Here is an 18433-nt window from a genome sequence, read left to right as displayed (position 1 = left end):
TCCCTAATGAGCAAGCCAAAGGTGACAGTGGCGAGAAAAAACTCCCTATAGGGTGGGGATTAGGAAGAAACCTCGGGAGGACCAGGACTCAAAAGGGAACCCATCCTCCATTGGGCGGCCCGTTAACACAAGTCCGTGGTTGCACGGTGGTTTCTAAGTTCCACAGCAACAGTCAAGGCTCCTGTTCCCTGGCCAAGCAGTCTCAGCACGACCCCTCGTGGCAACGGCTCATCCAACCCCGGCATCAGCACATCCACCGGCAAGCCAGACCATCCCCCAGGTGCCTGTATCCAATCGTCTTGGGTAGAGGCATGCAAGAAGATAGACAATACAGACTGAGTGGACATGAATTTAAACCACCATTGATTTAAATTTACATAGCTCACTTGCCAGTGATGAGCATGTGGCTCTGGCAGGCTAATCTATAGCAGCATAACTAAAGGGAGGGCTCACTGAGACATTGCTTTCCAGTCAAGTCATTGTCACAAATAGAGTGATGCCATGACAGCATCAACATCTCAAATCACCAGAAATCTCAACGTCTGGGGGCCCCCAAGCCCCTACACCTTACAAGGGGAATATTAACTGAAGGCTTGATTAAATAGGTGAGTCTTAAGTCTAGATTTAAAGATTGGAACTGTGTCAGAATCTCGGATTGGAGCTAGAAGGCTATTCCATAATTGAGGGGCTTTAAAGGAGAAAGCTCTGCCTCCGGCTGTAGTCTTACAAATTTTTGGAACTAGGATAAATCCAGCATTTTGGGAGCGCAAAGGGCGAGATGGGTTGTAGTAAGCAATGAGTTCACTCAAATATTGTGGGCAAGACCATTTAACGCCTTATAGGTTAACAGAAGAACTTTAAATTCAATGCGATATTTAATCGGAAGTCAGTGTAATGCGGCGAGAGTGGGACTAATATGATTGAATTTCCTAGCCTTAGTTAGGACTCTAGCTGCAGCATTTTGTACAAGTTGTGGCTTCTTTATGGACTGTTTAGAGCATCCAATTAGAAGACTATTACAGTAGTCCAATCTCGACGAGACAAAAGCATGGACCAGCTTCTCTGCATCAGCTAATGAAAGTAAGTGTCTCAGCTTGGCGATATTGCGTAAATGGAAAAAGGCAGCCTTAGTGACATTGCATACATGTCCGTCAAATGAAAGATCAGAATCAATAGTGACACCTAAACTTTTTGCAGTAGATTTAGGTGTTACTGAAAAACCATCTAGGGTATGGGCAATATCAGCCCAATTGCTTCTAGCAGCTTTCAGCCCAAGAATCAGCACCTCAGTCTTGTCAGAATTTAGTTGAAGAAAATTAGACGCCATCCAGTTTTTAATGTCCTGGACGCAGTTCTCAATCTTGACAATTGTAGTGATATCATCTGGATTAGAAGATATATACAACTTGAGTATCATCTGTGTAGCAATGGAAGCTAATACCATGCCTACGAATGATAGTGCCCAGTGGTAGCATATATAATGAGAATAATATGGGACCCAGTACAGATCCTTGTGGGACTCCATACTTTACTGTAGAATGCTCTGAGCATTCGTTATTTACTAGTACAAATTGGTAACAATCTGTCAGGTAGGACCTGAACCAGGAGAGTGCTTGACCTCTTATGCCAATGAGTGTCTCCAGCCTATTAAGTAGAATATTATGATCAATGGTGTCAAAAGCAGCACTGAGGTCTAGCAGTATGAGAAAAGAAATGTGTCCTTTATCAGAGGATATTAAGAGATCGTTCAATACTTTAGTCAGTGCCGTTTCAGTGCTGTGATGAGCTCTAAATTCAGACTGAAATAACTCTGACATGTTTTGTCTGTAAGAAGGAAGAGAGTTGTGAAGAAACTACTTTCTCTAAAATTTTGGGTATGAATGACAGATTAGAAATTGGCCTATAGTTGGACAGTTCCTGGGGGCTAAGACCAGGCTTTTTAATTAGCGGCTTGATGACTGCAAGTTTAAATGAACTGGGAACGTAGCCCAGGCTCAGAGAATAGTTTATTATAGTAAACAACGGTTCTACATTGCTATGCAGTAATTCTTTAAGTATATGGGTTGGTACAGCATCTAGTATGCATGTGAAGGGTTTAGCTGATTTCGCCAGTGAAATAAGCTCCTCACGACCAGTGGTGGACGAAGTACAGCAATTATGTACTTGAGTAAAAGTACAGTTACCTTGCATTGAATATTACTCAAGTAAAAGTAAAAGTATTCACCTCAATTTTTTACTTGAGTAGAAGTACAAAAGTATCTGCCTTCAAAAATACTTAAGTATTAAAAGTAAAAGTAAAAACTTTTTTTTTCTTAGCGTCATATCAAAACCCCTAGGCCTACTCGATCAACAAGTGAACAACGAAACAGTGCCTTACATTTGCCTAGCAAACACAAAATACTCAAAACTATATTATATTTAAGTAAGACCAAGTGCTTTTGAAGCAACAACACAAAAAGCATTCATTCAAGTTTCATTATTTTATTTTTCATTCATTTCGCTTGTCATAAAACTAATAACGAATAACAAACACCACCACAACTGATGAAAATCAATAAAAACATAACTGATAAATCATTCACTATAAACATTACATTTGATGAAGCATTACCTAAGTTTTGAAGAGGCGATACAGTATATGAAGAGGTTATACGTTGTCCACCACATCGCGGGATAGGGAAGCTTAGCACATAGAACTAGAACTGTGTGCAGCCCAACCAACTGAACTCATAATATTAAACTTGGCCAAATAATTAATAATTATTATTATACCACAGTTAGTTCCGACCCTACAAGGTGATTGGCTGAGAGGCGATCTAGGAGTGCCAATATTACACGTTATAGCACTGTAACCGAAGCTCTCCATGTATTACTCCGCCACATACAGGTAACCTAGCAACGCAGCAGCGTTTACAGGCCAAACAGCGCAACTACAAACAAGCAGCAACATTATCAAAATGAATTACAGGGAGTTGGTTAAATCTATTGGCTTCGAAATCATTTGTTTCGATCTGAAACTGGAGGATGAAGCTATAAATCACCAGCCTGATTCCTCCAATGAGCCAAGGTTTGTCACGCTTACAAACAATGATTTGGATGGGCTGGAAATGCAGAGAAACGAAGTTAATACCGTAAAACAAACGTCCTGGGCTCTTAATGTATTTAAATCCTGGTTAAAGAGCAATGACATTGCAGTCGATTTTAGTATTATCAACAAAAATGAAATGAATCAGCTTTTACGACGTTTTTATGGATCCGTCAGAAACGTGAAGGGAGACTTATATAGCATCAGCAGCTTTGTTGGTTTAAGAGCTGGACTGAACAGATACCTGAACGAACCTCCAATCAGCAGTGGATGGACAATAATTGTTATACTTTATTTTTAATAAATACAACTTAATCAACAGTTGTTTTTGTGTATATTTACCTCTATAATATTTATTGGGTAAGGCTGTTCCAGTGTTGTATAAGTTTAGCAGCGAGCCATTGAATGGAACTATTTTAACTGGCGGAGTGTTTTTAACCGAACAGGTGGTATTTTCTCGTCCTCTTTAACTCAAAATCTTTCAATAAACAGCGATACTTGAACTGTGGTATAATCACAATAATACACTCGAGGTTCGTGCTATAACGGGTAATATTGGCACTGTGCTGATCTACGGCGCTCGGCCTACGACCGCAGCGCCAATATTACACGTTATAGCACGAACCTCGAGTGTATTATTGCGTAAATAATTAATATAATAATAATAATTTTAATAATTTTGCTTCGCTTCGCTCATATTTGCTTGCCTTCGCCTCCCTCATAGGAATGAATTGCGAAGTTCGCTTCGCTTGGCCAAATTCGCGTGTATGTGTCCCCGGCTTTAACGTTTGATGTGGGAGTCTCCTGTGTTAAACTGGTGCTTAGCATCTCCACAGATTGCAATTTGGGTACTAGCACATTGCTTTGAATAAAAGCATCTGTTAAAAGTTGTGTATTTCAATGTGATATAATTAACCAGGGTATATAAACCATAAACCACCCTGTTGGTAGTACTCATCTAATGGCGAACTTACCTCGATGTGTTTTTTCAAGTTTGACGGCGAGTTCATAAATGATGACCGTGATGTGTTCTTCGGAATGCAGAGGAGACACTTGAAGGAATACGAATCATTTTTCTTTTCGAGGAATTAAAACAATTCGGCTAAATAAGTCCAGGGGTGTTGGGGAAAGCCATCTGTTGCAGCCGTGTCAGATCCTCAGCCAATTAGCGTACAAATCTTAATCTCTTACTGAGCGCTGATTGGTTATAGTCTTTTATTAAGCGTTGATTTAAAAATAGAAAAGGAACGAGATGTTTCTGTAAATGTAACGAAGTGAAAAGTAAAAAGTTTCGCTTTGAAATGTAGTGAAGTAAAAGTATAAAGTCTTACCAAATAAAAGTACTTGAGTAAAGTACAGATACATGGAAATGTTACTTAAGTACAGTAACGAATTACATTTACTTCGTTACTGTCCACCACTGCCCTCAGCCTCCTGCTGCATCTGTCCCAACGTCACACTCAAATTTCAGTTAGTTTCACCCACATTTAGACATGTAGTGCTCAAAGATGCTCCTCCACACTGATACCATCTCATATTATACTTGAACATATATAAGAGGTATTGCACTTTTTTTTTGAGTTTATGAATACTACAGCTGTAACGGGAAGAGTTGACAAATAAAGAGATAAACTCATAAATTTGACTTTCACTATCAGAATTGTGATCATAATTAAAACTTATCAAAGTTATTTATTTACAACTTTTTACCATAATTATGATTGAATATCAAAAACATGACATACATGTGTTATTTAGTTTTAGCCAGGTGAAAGAAAAAGGCTTTATGCAGGGTTTTGTTAAAATTTTACCTAAATTGAAAACTTCCCATACTGCTTATAAATTTATCTCTTGGGATAATATGAAGTTTTACATATCACAACATCTGCAATATTCTCACCTTTAATTTAAGCCATATTTTATCAAAATCGGATAAGAAATAAGGGTGCTAGGACTGTTTTTGTGACAGATGGATGCACATCCCACATAGGAACTACACTGCTGTGCTGACATGACTCAATGCATAGTAATGGCGCCGAGGGCGACGCATCGCTAGCTATAGTGGCAACAGGCGACGTCCAATCCAGTAATATAGATCAATGGCTGGATTACCCCCAACCCCACCCCACCGGACTACAGAAAATGATACCAAAGGGCGCTGTTTGCTTCTCAACAGATATATTTCCATCACAACAGAAAGGGTTTATGCAGATATTTAGTTGTTTTCATTTTCCATTCAGTTTTTGCTTACTTAATTATTGTCACAAATCATCTTTATTTAATCTCGTGAACTCATAGTCTCCAGTTTTGTTGTACAATAAAGTGATTCTAGTCAAAGTGACGGGTGTGAGTTCAATCTTTTATTTTGACAAGGCTGTAGATGACTGATAGATTCTCCACTGTTTCACAATTTGTTCTGTAAAAAATAAACCAAAGATTTCTCTGAATTAAATTGAGACCCAATAACAAAAAATAAAAAAGAACATAACATATATATAGTTTATTTGATTCATTTTAGGGATTATTTAACACGAGGCTGTTTTGGTATCCAGGTAATTGTTTCTCTACTTCTGCAAGCATGGATTGGTCAAGACATTCATAAGGATTTGGTCAAGAGAAATCCCAGAAATTAGAAAGGAGTCCAGTAGTCCAAATAGAAAGTGGTTTCTATTAGAGCAATGCACTCATAGAGCTATGATAAATCTGCCTGAACGAAGGCAGTATTACCATGGCCTCGTGAGTACTAAGAAGCAAATTTCTCCAAAGCCGCAGAAATTAGTTTGCATATTAGGGTCATCACATCTCTAAAATAACAACACAATGTTACAATGTTGCAACAAATCACAGTTGCTGCAACCAGTGATGGCTAAGTTACCTTGAGAAAGTAATCCGATTACTTATTACTGATTACTCCTTTTAAAAGTAACTTAGTTACGTTACATATTACTTGATTTTAAAAGTAACTACGTTAGATTACAAGTTACTTTAGTAGTTACATTCAGCAGCAAAATAATTTTTTCCAATACTCACTTTATTGGAAGTGCATTATTAACAGTAACAATGTATTGAAGCAGGTTCGGTAACCGAGGCAGAAACTGCTTAATCCAAAAATCCCGAGGAGGGAAACTTTATTGATAACGCAACCCTGGCGCGCGCAGTCCCCCCCCCCCCCCCCCCCCGTGTCACTTAAAGGGCGAGACTCGCCGTGTCGCTACAGTATCTCCTGACATTACGTTTGTGTAGCTGCGCGGTATTATTTGTAAATTTATTTGTAAACGTTATACAAGCGAACTGGGGTGGGTTTCCCGAAACGTTCATAGCGCCAAGTACTTCGTAACCTCGTATGAAACGTACGAGGTTAAGAAGTACTTAGCGCTACGAACGTTTCGGGAAACCCACCCCTGTTCAGTCAGACAGCTTGTGAAACGAAATACCATTACAATTTCAAGCATTTTAAAGTAGGCGACGTTAGTCAAAATTCCAGCACTTCTCAAACGTGGAACACAGTGCAACATTAAAATTCTTCAGGTAAATGTTCCTTCCCCTGTTTTTGAGGGGTGTTTCTTTATACTACCACACATCGTTATGGGAGGACACTGCAAAAAATGACTTGTAAAACGCGCTCGCGCTCTCACAGGGTCGCGCGCAGCGTGCGGAGTCGAGTGCTACGGTCAGACGCAAAAGTAGAACTGAGCCAAGAAGAAAGCAAAAATATATATTTTTACTAGGGAAAATAAAAATAGTAACGCACAGTTATTTGGATAAGTAACTTTAATCTGATTACTGGACTGGAAATAGTAGCGCGTTATATTACTCGTTACCGAAAAAAGTGGTAAGATTAGAGTAACGCGTTACTAAGTAACGCGTTACTGACATCACTGGCTGCAACAAACCATTTGGCAGGCAGCGAACAATTCTGAGGGCAGTGGACTGTCATTGCGCGTATGTGTGTGTCTTACGTGTTAGCAGCAGGTGACTGTTGACACCTGATGCTGGCATATTCAGTATCTGTGTGCAGTGTGACAGTACTGGCTACAGCTGCTGCCCCAAGATTTGCATAAATATCTTCCTTAAAGACAAGAAGAGAAGACAAAGAAAAAGATTCGATTTAGTACATTAGAGTAAGTACAATAAAGATCTGAAATAAGACAAGACATAATGTTGCCATCTAGAGGATGTGACGAGGTATAGCGTTGTTAAAGCAGAGTGTACTGTTTTTGGTTCATCGGTTAATGCTCCATGTGTCTGGCTTTGTAGGGAGTCTTCAATGCTAGTAACTCTTCTCTTGTATCTGGAGGAAGGCAAACATTATCACCTGAACCTTCTTGATGATAAATTAGAAAAGGTGCTGCATGCATATCAATAGTGCTTGTGTTTAGGGCAGAGAGCCAATCAATATTACAGTTCCCACAGTCTGTATCACACGTATTACCAAGGAAATACAAAAGGCTCCAAGTACCTTATAAGGAAAATACTGAAAACAATGAGTACTACACATCCAGCTCCAGCAGCTGCACCCAGAGCTGCACATGGAAACCCTGAAACAACTGGAACAAATGAGACCAAATCAAAAGAATCCTGAATCCGTGCTTTACAACAGCATGGCTAATTATGTATAAGTGGGATGAGACAGCATGAGATCAGTTGCATAATGAGAACTGTCCTACACACAGTTAACAGCGTATTATTAACAGCTCATTAACAGCTTCATTGGCATGTTTCCTGACTTTTTTTGGTTACCTTTTATTATAACAGATACAGTAGATGCGTTCTGAACTCCATGTAGATTCTGAACTACACAATAATAGACTCTGTAGAACAGTGTAATGTAGAACAGTGTAATGTAGGCACTGTTATGTTCTCTAATTATGTACCACCTACTCTTAACAGTGATGGTCACAGTTCCATTGAGAGCTCCATGTTCATTCTGAGCTACACAGTAGTACAGTCCAGTGTGTTCAGCAATGATGTTAGTGATGCTGTAACTCTGTCCAGATCCTACAGGTGAGGTTCCTCCTTCTTTAAACCAGGTGTAGTTCAGCACAGGTGGGTTGGCATCACTGCTGCAGCTCAGAGTCACTGAACTGTTCTCCACTATTTCACCAGAGGGACTGATGGACACCGACACATTCTTTGGAGGATCTAAAACAGAAATGTATTTCTTTTGGGGAAATGCTTTAAATTGTCTGAGATTACTGTGTGTGATTAGGTTACAGAAGATGATCATTAAAAAATGAAAGTGATCATTAACACACAAAATGATCATTACACACAACATTAAGAAATACAAATGTAGAGTTGCTCACTGAACAGCTTTCCACTATTTTAATAGAGGAACTAATGACCCTGTGGATCTAAACATGAAACCATGCAGTTCACATTCGTTCACATGTATATGAGAAGACATTTCTTCTTACATCTTAAACATCAATTAGAATAAAACGTACTGTGGATTATTTAAGCAACAATATTATGATAAATAAATAATATGACTCACATGTGACAGTGAGAGTTTGATGTAGAGAGGGGAGATGTTCATATCCTCTTACAGCACATCTATAACTGCCTGCATCCTCACTGCTGACTGACTGCAGGTGTAGTGAGTTTGTACTGGAGGATAAAGGATGTCCATTTTTGTACCAGATGAATGTTGGTCTGTTAGTCAGACTGCAGGTGGTTGTACATGTCAGATCGGTGGTGTTTCCCTCTATTACTGCTTGACTGGTGTCCACATGCAGGTCTAAGACAAAGAGATTATCAGCAGTGTGAGAGCAGAGATGATACTGGCAGTGCAGCTCTCCCCCAGGACTGGAGCTGAACCCCCTGGTGTAGCAATAAATACTCAGATGGAGCTTCATGAATATGTCACATGTTCAGAGCTTTACAGTGAGATAAATCACTGTGAGACCACGATGGTTAAAGTGATATGATGGCAGGATATCTTTTAGCAGGATAATGTGATGATAAAACTTACCTGTAACTTTCAGGTTTATTCCAGGGATACCCGCCCATCTCTCATTGGCTGTGTGTGTTTCAACTCTGAAGCAGTACTGGTGTTCATCCTCCTTTGTTACATTAGTCAGTCTGAGGGAGAAGTGCTGCTGTGTATCATTGTAGAACTGAACCCTGTTTGAGTACTCAGGAAGATTAAGCAGAGAAGTGGTATCCCCACCCTTAACTGGGTCTATATACCAGAAAGCCTCAGTCACTGTAACACTGTGTGGGTGAGTATAAGTCCCATTCATAAACACAGTAGTCCCCTTTAAAGCACATATCATGTCTTGGCTGTATTTCATACTCCATTTGTTGCCAGATTCTCCTGTAAAATATGATGTATAAACAGATCTCAGGTTAGTTTACTGCTTATCTGCTTATCAGTTCCTGCACCTCTGCTCTGAGTGCACTGACCTAAATGTGATCAACCACAAAGTACAAAGCTCTCAGTGAGCACTGCAGTGGTAGTAAGGGGGATGTGGGAAGCTTTGACAACCAACGGAAATGAATTTCATTAAGTGTGAACAATATTTTTCACACAAAGATGAAAAGAAGATATATTCATATAATAATGCTAGCACATAGCTCATTTTAAAAGGTGTTACACACAGACTTACCCAGAGTGCTGATCAGAGTGATCAGAGTGAGAGGTAGTAGAGTTGTTCTGAGTGACATCATTAAACATCCCTGCACAATCACACAAGAGCACACAGCACAGCAGAGTTCAGCCCAGTTCAGCTTCTGTTCAAATAATATATCAATATTCTGCTCAGTCATGAATGCAAAACTATCATGTTAATTAACATTCATTTTGCTGCAGTTAATTTACAGTTAAATTACAGTTAATTTTTGTTTTTCTTACATGAATGTCCAAATACACCTCTTATAACAAACACATAAATAACTATTCTGTAACATTTATTAAAAATTTGAAACATTTTGTTTATTGTTTTTAATTTTAACAGTAATGGCAAATATAAATCAAGTGTCAGAAATCCATACATCTTGGACAACATTACCGTACGAGGGACATCGTGCTGGCAGACTAGACTGGAGAACTGTAAGTAACGGGAGCATCTCATTCAGACTCCACGCACATACACACACTGTTAGAGCGGATCTTCCTCTCTGTGAACACATGGGACCGCGTCATGTGAACAGCACCCAAACAGACATGTGGTCTACCCGTGACACCGTGATTGACAGATTTGATTATCTAAACAAACAACAAACTAACCAATCAGCAAACCTCAGATTTTGGAATCTCATATCACACACTCAAATTTATACACTGTAAAAAACAGAACTTAAAATTGCTCACCTTACTTTGATTGTTAGTTTAGCTGAGCCAAAAATATTTAATTGCACCTTAAACGATAACAAAACAATTGGATCAGCTTACTTTATTGAGTTTCTTGTTAAAAGTTGATCTGACCATACAACCTGCATTGTCAACAGAGATGTCAATTCCAGGTTCAGAAAGTAAAAGTCCTCACCAGGATTTTGCTCAGGCTTCCTGGATTGTGTTGATTCCACTAATTTTACCTGGATTGCACTAATTAGAAAATCTAGCAAGCTTGAGCAAAATCCTAGTGAGGACTTTTACTTTCTGAACCAGGAATTGACACCTCTGATTGTCAAAATATACAAATTGTAGTTGAACCCTAGTTAAGGCCAGGCAAACTCCTCTGCGCATGCTCAATTTGACTCCCTAGTTGAGAACGGGGCGGGGTTTGCGATTTCTGCTAGAATTGGACTCCGGACATCTTGAAATGGATTTCACCTGCGGCAAGCAGCGACCTATGCTACTCTGAACTGAATATTAACGTCCAAATGTGTTTTGTCATTTGTCTTATATGACCCAACTTCAGTTAGCTATTCTTAGTATTGAATTTAGAGATTTATGTACATGTGAAATATACATTATCTGAACAAGATATTGTAGCGTCGGGCCAATGGCATCTGGGAGGTGATCGCCCTCGGTGAAGCGTCTGCCACGAATCGCCTAGAACACCCTCCCTGGGAAGACAGGGGAAAAGACATTAGACAAACACAACGGAACAGACACGAATACACACACAGGTACATTCACACACATAGGCACGAAGGGGAAAAGGGGGTTAGGCAAACATACGGGAACAAACACGAAAACAGGGACAGACAAACATGAAACAGGCGCCAGGCTGCGCGCCAGGAGAAGAGCTATGAGGGGAGAGAGACCGGGAGCTGCAGGTGCCGCGGTGGACGGTCCTCCTCCAGCCGTTGCGGCGAACCCTCCATTGGGTGCAGCGTGGCTGGCGGACACGCTTGGTGCAGCGTGGCTGGCGGACACGCCTGGTGCAGCGCGGCTGGTCTCCCCTCTCGGTGGGTCGTAGGGACCTCCCCCATAGCCTCGCGATCGCACCCCGGAGCGAGCAGTGTAAGCGTCCTCCTCGACTTCCATCGCCTCACTGCCCTGGCTCCAGCTCATAGGCTGTTCCGGGCTGCTACCTCGGGAGTAGTCCCTCTCCTCTCCTCTCCTCTCCTCCGGAGCGATCGGAGGACGGAGTCCACCTCCCTTTCACAGTCCCTGCTGACATCTCCGAGGGGGGAGGGCTCTCCTCTTCCTCCGCGGTGTAGGAGCCCTCCGACGGAGGGTACTCCTCGTTTCCCTCCTCTTCCTCCCCACCATCCTCTACGGTGTGAGAGGGGCACACGGGCGGAGGGAGGTAATCCTCTTCCTCCGATTCTTCCTCCTCCTCCTCACCGTAGTCCACGGTGGAGGCGTCGCACACCGACGGAGGGTAGTCCTCCTCCCCACCGTAGTCCATGGTGGAGGTGTCGCACACCGACGGAGGGTAGTCCTCCTCCTCTTCTTCCCTCTCCTCAGAGTCCTCCTCCACGAACTCGCTCTCTGGGGTGGACCTGGTGGCACCGATAACGCAGGAGCCCACCCTCAGAGGCGAGAGGGCGCGGGAAGGAGAAGGGTGTAGCTCCCTCCAGCTGGTAAGCACACACTGGGTCCTTCTCCAGCTCCTCGACCATCGGTGTGGCTTGGTGACGCGAGGAGGACTCCTCCTCAAGCTCGTGGACGCCTACTCGTAGGGGCAAGCTCCCGGGAAGGAGAGGGGTGTTTCTCCTGCCTCACCCATACCGCTGTCTGGCGGTACTCCTCTGCCAGCTCGGGAATAGCGGTCTCCCGAGCCGCGCATAGCAGATAGGTGCACTCCGGTTCTTGCTTTAGTTGTGCCAAAGACGGCGTGGCTTCGCGGCGCGGGGGCGAGGAAGAGGCACGGTGATGCCGCTTGCTGGGCCGCTGGCCCTTCTTTGGTCGGGTGGTGTAGCCTGGCATTTCTTGGGTGTCTCAAATGGCTCGTCGTTCTGTGACGATCGGGGTGGAGCAAAGGATGACACAGAATCCCTGACTGCGACAGACATCACTTTTATTCGATACAAGTATTGCACAATATCGCACGTAGAACATTTAAACAAGCACACAGAGACGTGTAAACTTTAGACAACAACGAGCACAGGACACTGCGCGAGCGCACATTAAATAGACAAACTACATGAGCCCCACGTGATTACGAGACGAGTCACAGGTGAGACAGATTATCACAAGACATAACCACAACCACGTAGATCCACAGACGCAGACGATGACACGTGGACAACGTAAACACACGCCCAATAGGGAGGGTCCGGGGTCCTCAACGTGACAAAAACCTCTGTTCTTTATAAGAATGAACTTGTCTGTGGCTTCTTACTCCCACACCATGCCGCAATGTAGTAAGTTGGCACAACTTAAAAAAACTTGGAACTCCTGGTATGTAACTTACATTTTGAGGTTCATATACATGGGCAAGATATATTATCTGAACAAGATATAGTAAGTTAGCATAACTTGAATCATTTGGAATTATTTGTAGGCAATACTTAAAATCTGAAGTTTATATACCTGTGAAAAATAAATAATTGGAACAAGAAATAATAAGTTGGCTCAACTGTGAGTGAATTTCTTAAAAACATAAGTTTGAGTTGGGATCAAAACTCAAAAATCGAGTGCTGTAAGTTGCCTTGAAATTTATAGTTTTCTCAACTTTTTTGAGAAATTTTTAGTTTTCTCAACTTTTTTGAGAAATTTTTAGTTTTCTCATTTTTACAGTGTGTGTATATATATATATATATATATATATATATATATATATATATATATATATATATATATATATATATATAATTTTCCCACAGAAACTTGCTCTTTGTACTCTGCACCCTAGCACTCTGAACTCTTTCCACTCTGCACTCTGTACTCTGAACTCTTTGCTACTACAGCTCAGTGAGCATATTTAATACTAGTGATAATTTGGTAATCTATTGCAGGCAGCTCAATATGTCTGAGCATGTATAGTTGGATCTGGTACCAGCAGACTGATGTGCCTCTGAGCCAGAAAATGGGTTGACTGTTTACTGCAATCTTTATACTGTAGTGCTGTTTATGGTATGTGCAGCCCAGTAGGACACCTGAAGCCGTGAGTGGAAGCCAGAGGTGAAGCTTACAGTCATATGTGCTAAATTCCAGTAGAGCTCCGTCTTACTAATAAAACAGATCTTTGTTATTGTTGTTTATTTAAACAGAAGTCAGTTATGAGGCCACATATTCAACTTCAGAAAAATCTAAACAGAATAAGCTGATGTTGTACACTTTCTCTCTCTTTTTAATGAAGTTTTTTCACTTTGCATGTGTCTGTAGCTCATACAAAGCACTGACCTCATTCTGATCTGAATCTCTAACCACATGAGTTCTACATACATTCTCTGCAGGGCATCTGTTAAAAAATGTGGCATGAACAGCATTGCACACCACACACACACACGCACACACACAAACAAACACAGGCATACATAAATGCAAACAAAAAAACAGAAATCTAACATGTTTACATAACAAAGACAAAAAAAGGGACAAAAGTCATCCACACACTTCCCTTCTGCTTCCTCGGCAGTGTGAGAAGCTTCTTTTACCCCATGTTATCACCATAACTTCACCTGCAGTAAGTCAGCAGTATGGATGCAGGCAGTGACTGACCTGCAGCAGTGATCCAACCCACCTGTAACACACCTGTTGTAGATCTACACCTGGTTTGAAGAAGGAGGAGCCTTACATGTAAAATCTGGACAGAATAAAAAAGTTCTACAGAGTGAATTCTACTGCTGTGTAGATCAGAATCAATATGCAGTTCATCTACTGTGTCATAATAAGTCATAATAAAATAGAGAAGTCAGGAAATGTGTAAATGATGCTGTTAATGAATGAAAGTGTGTTATGCAAATGATCACAGGCCGTCTGATCCCCTTTCATTCCCTCCAGAAAACACACAGCACTTTGATTCTTCCGTTACTGATAGATTTCACTATCTTTCAATCCACTATCGAACTGTTCCAATATACAGGCATGAAAATCTGTCACCTTTCGGCGAAATTCGCCATTTTGAAGTTGTCGTGTATGCAAGGAATTTTTTTTTTGGGCCGGTGCGAGGGATTTCTTATGCAGTGTGGACTGTTCTTCACGTATCGCCCTTCTCTGAGTCCCGGGGAGAAATTCGCTTACGTTCTGTCCCGCCTCACCAGTAAAGCACTAGAGTGGGGAACGGCGCTAATGAAGTTGGAATCAGCTCTGCTGACGGATTACGACGCGTTTGTCGTGGAGCTAAGGGAGGTGTTCCACCACCCGAGACAGGGCAGTGCTTGCGGACAGAGCTTACTACGGATGCGTCAGGGCACGCGTCAGGCAGTGGAATACGCGCTGGACTTCAGAACCTTGGCCGCCAACACCAGATGGAATGACGCGGCTCTTGTCGATGTGTTCATCGCGAGTTTGCACCCGGAGTTAAGGGCAGAGCTGGCGTGTCGCCAGGAAGGGGCGAGTTTCATGCAGGTCGTACGTCTCGCAGTCACATACGATCGATTGCTGCAGGAGAAGACATACAGAGCTCCTCATGGATCTGCTGGCGACACCACCCCGACTCCGGCGAACCCCAAAGAGAACCAGAAGCCTGAGCCCATGCAGATCGGAGAGACGACCATGGCCAAGGAGACCGCTCGCCCGAGCTGTGGCAGAGCTCGGGTGAGTAACTCCTTGACAGGCAATTTGCTTACCATCCAAGCCTGGGTGTCTTACAGGGGCTGTTCTGTGGGGGGTTTTGCCCTAGTGGACTCGGGAGCATCGGGGAACGTGATGGAGCAGAGCCTGGCGGAGCGGCTGAGGGTCCCCCTAAAGAGACTGTAGAAACCGAGGCATGGGCAGGCGCTGGACGGACAACCTGTGGGCGGGGGTGTGATCCAATACCGCACTGCTTACCTCCGTCTCACCATACAGGGTCATACAGAATTCATATAATTTTACATTCTGTCACACTTACGTCACCCAGTCACGTTAGGTCTTCCCTGGCTCCGTCTGCACAATCCCCACATTAAATGGTCCACGGGTCACATTCTCTGTTGGTCTACTCTTTCCAAACATCCACGTGCTGGTCGCAGAACACTCTTTAAGATGCTAACCACTAGCATAGAAAGCCCCAACGTCGCTCATCCCCAAGTGATCCCAAACCAGTACCGAAACCTCGCGGAGGTGTTCAGCGCGTCTAAAGCTGCGCAGCTGCCGCCACACCGCCCGTGGGATGTCACCCTGAGAGAGGGCACGACTCCCCCTAAATGCAGGATCTACCCCGTCACAGGAAGAGGAGCGGGTGATGAACCAGTACATTAGAGAGGCTTTGACACAAGGCTATATCACTCCCTCCACCTCGCCCGCCTCAGCCAGTGTCTTCTTCGTGAAGAAGAAGGACGATGGTTTGAGGCCCTGCGTAGATTATCGAGGGCTCAATTCCCTCTTGGTTAACTACTTGTACCCACTGCCTCTGGTGCCTTCGGCTCTGGAGCAGCTACGGGAGGCGAGTGTGTTCACCAAACTGGATCTACGCAGCGCCTACAATCTCATCCGTGTCCGTGAGGAGGATGAGTGGAAAACAGCATTCGGTACATCTACTGGTCATTACCAGTACCGGGTCTAACCTTACGGTTTGGTGTTGGCACCGTCGTTTTTCCAGGCGTACATTAACGAGGTCTTGCAGGAGTATCTGAATAGATGTGTCGTCGCTTACATTGACGACATCCTCATCTATTCTCCTTCCCCAGAGGATAGATGGCTCTATTGCAAGCTGGAGAAGTGTGAGTTTCATCTCTCAGAGGTGAACTTCCTTGGCTACATCATAAGGTCAGGCTCCGTGCATATGCAACCGGGAAAGGTGGAGGCGGTGAAGGGATGGAACCATCCTCACACACGGCGCGAGCTCCAAAGGTTTTTGGGCTTCGCAAATTTTCACAGGCGTTTCATCCGCTCGTATAGCCAGATCACCAAGCCACTCACAGATTTACTGCGTGGAGGGGCGAAGAAATTGACCTGGACCGCTGAAGCTGAAAACGCATTCGAAAAGATCAAGCAGCCTTTCGCTTCCGCACCTTTGCTGCACCAGCCCGACCCGAAATGTCCGTTCATAGTGGAGGTGGACACATCCGATGTAGGGGTCGAGGCAGTGCTCTCCCAGCACTTTAAGAAACATTGTTCGCTTAAATCCATCGCCTTCTTCTCCAGGAAACTCAGTTCGGCCGAACGAAACTACGGAGTCAGCGATCGCGAACTGTTGGCCATGAAATTGGCTTTTGAGGAATGGCGACATTGGCTGGAGGGGGCTAAACATCCGTTCACGGTGATCACGGATCACAAAAATCTAGAATACATCAAGTCCACAAAATGTATGAATGTGCGTCAGGCACGATGGTCGCTGATCTTTTCCAGGTTCCGTTTTCAGGTCACATACCGTCCCGGAGAGAAGAACACGCACGCCGACGCTCTCTCTCGCTCCTTCCCCGAGAGCAGAGAGTCCACGGAGAAAGAGCCCGTCCTCCCAACGGAGTACTTCCTAGGCGCGCTGGACTGGGAGATTGATCGGGCGATCGCGGCAGCCAACCCACACCCCCGGTGTCCTCCTCACCGCAGGTATGTTCCTCCTGCTCAGCGAACCCCTCTCATCAGTTGGGCGCATTCTTTGCTAGGTACAGGTCATCCCGGATCAACAAGGACAGGTGCTGGGAGCCCGTTATTGGTGGCCGGGACTGCACCGAGATGTCATGCGGCACGTAGCCTCCTGTCTGGACTGCGCGAGGAGCAAAGTGCCCCGTGTGCCGCCCGCGGGTAAGCTACTGCCTTTGCCCATACCTATACAGCCCTGGACTCATATAGCTGTTGATTTTGTGACAGACCTGCCTGTCTCCGACGGAAACACCACCACCCTTTCCTTAGTGGATAGGTTCTCAAAAATGGTGCACTTCATACCTCTACAAGGATTACCTACGGCATGGGAGACGGCGGAGATTCTGTTTAAAGAGGTATTTCGTCAGTTTGGGTTACCAGAGGACATCGTCTCTGACCGCGGGCTTTAGTTTACATCTCTGGTGTGGAAGGAGTTTTTATTCAAGCTGAACGTGACAGTCAGCCTTACTTCGGGGTACCATCCTCAAGCAAACGGGCAGGTGGAGCGCATCAACCAGGAGCTCGGACGGTTTTTACGCGCGTACTGCAGTGAGTACCCGGACACGTGGAGCACATTACTCACCTGGGCGGAGTACGCACAGAACTCCTTGGTACAGTCGAGTACGGGCAAAACACCATTTGAGTGCGTGTTAGGCAGACAACCTCCTCTCTATCCGTGGAACGCCGCCTCCTTGGATCAACCCGTAGTCGAGGAGTGGTGTCAGCGAAGCGAACGGGTATGGGCAGATACCCATCGTAAGCTTGAAGCCGCGGTAAGGAGGTTCAAGGCCAAAGCTGATCGCCGACGGAGCGAGGTGCCCACGTACAGAGTTGGCGACAAGGTGTGGGTGGCTACAGGAGACGGCCGCCTGGGACCTAGAGGGAAGCTAACGGACTGTTACACAGGTCTCTAGACGTCTCTAGGTCTCTAGTACACCGTCTCTAGACGGATAAACCCCGTCACCTACCAAGTACGCCTACCTGCTCAGCGCTGCTCATTCACCTGCTACCGCGCCTCGCTATGGGGGAGAGTACAGCTACAACTTCACGAGTATTACTTCAGTGGTTTTTATTCCGTTGCTTCTCGTTTTTGCCTTTGAGTCTGAGTCTTTTTGTTCTATTATACGATGGATAATAAACCCGAGCTTACGCCACCTCTGCCTCCTGCTGCCTCTGTCCCAGCGTCACTATATATATATATATATATATATATATATATATATATATATATATATATTTATTTATTTATTTATTTATATATATACACTGCTCAAAAAAATAAA

General features: G+C 43.8%; 1 protein-coding gene across 2 annotated transcripts; it reads right to left on the bottom strand.

The window, feature by feature from the left end:
• Positions 1-188: 188 nt before the first annotated feature.
• LOC143486083 (B-cell receptor CD22-like) lies at positions 189-10247 on the bottom strand. Of its 2 annotated transcripts, none has more exons than XM_076985881.1 (9): positions 10099-10247; positions 9697-9766; positions 9060-9404; positions 8583-8825; positions 7967-8227; positions 7545-7632; positions 7298-7376; positions 7045-7154; positions 189-298 (listed from the first exon to the last, which is right to left on the bottom strand). In XM_076985881.1, the coding sequence occupies exons 1-9, from the start codon at positions 10159-10161 to the stop codon at positions 229-231; spliced, it is 1329 nt and encodes a 442-aa protein (XP_076841996.1). In that variant the 5' UTR covers positions 10162-10247; the 3' UTR covers positions 189-228. The 2 variants fall into 2 exon arrangements, with proteins under 2 accessions (XP_076841996.1, XP_076841995.1); XM_076985880.1 differs by lacking the exon at positions 189-298 and adding an exon at positions 5247-5501 and having other exon boundaries at positions 9697-9820; positions 10099-10214.
• Between the last annotated feature and the right edge of the window lie 8186 nt (positions 10248-18433).

The sequence above is a fragment of the Brachyhypopomus gauderio genome, unplaced genomic scaffold, assembly GCF_052324685.1.
Source record: "Brachyhypopomus gauderio isolate BG-103 unplaced genomic scaffold, BGAUD_0.2 sc44, whole genome shotgun sequence".
Taxonomy (NCBI): Eukaryota; Metazoa; Chordata; class Actinopteri; order Gymnotiformes; family Hypopomidae; genus Brachyhypopomus; species Brachyhypopomus gauderio.
The sequence above is the reverse complement of the archived record's forward strand: the minus strand, read 5'-3'. Positions and strand labels throughout refer to the sequence as shown.

What these genes read in the sequence shown, in the direction of transcription:
- LOC143486083 (XM_076985880.1), bottom strand. Translation starts at nt 10,161, where the DNA reads ATGAGATGCTCCCGTTACTTACAGTTCTCCAGTCTAGTCTGCCAGCAC. An exon ending in AATAAACCTGAAAGTTACAG is followed by an intron (nt 8,826 to 9,059) that starts GTAAGTTTTATC and finishes TCTTTGTCTTAG; the next exon opens with ACCTGCATGTGGACACCAGT. An exon ending in TGTGACCATCACTGTTAAGA is followed by an intron (nt 7,633 to 7,966) that starts GTAGGTGGTACA and finishes CATTTGTTCCAG; the next exon opens with TTGTTTCAGGGTTTCCATGT.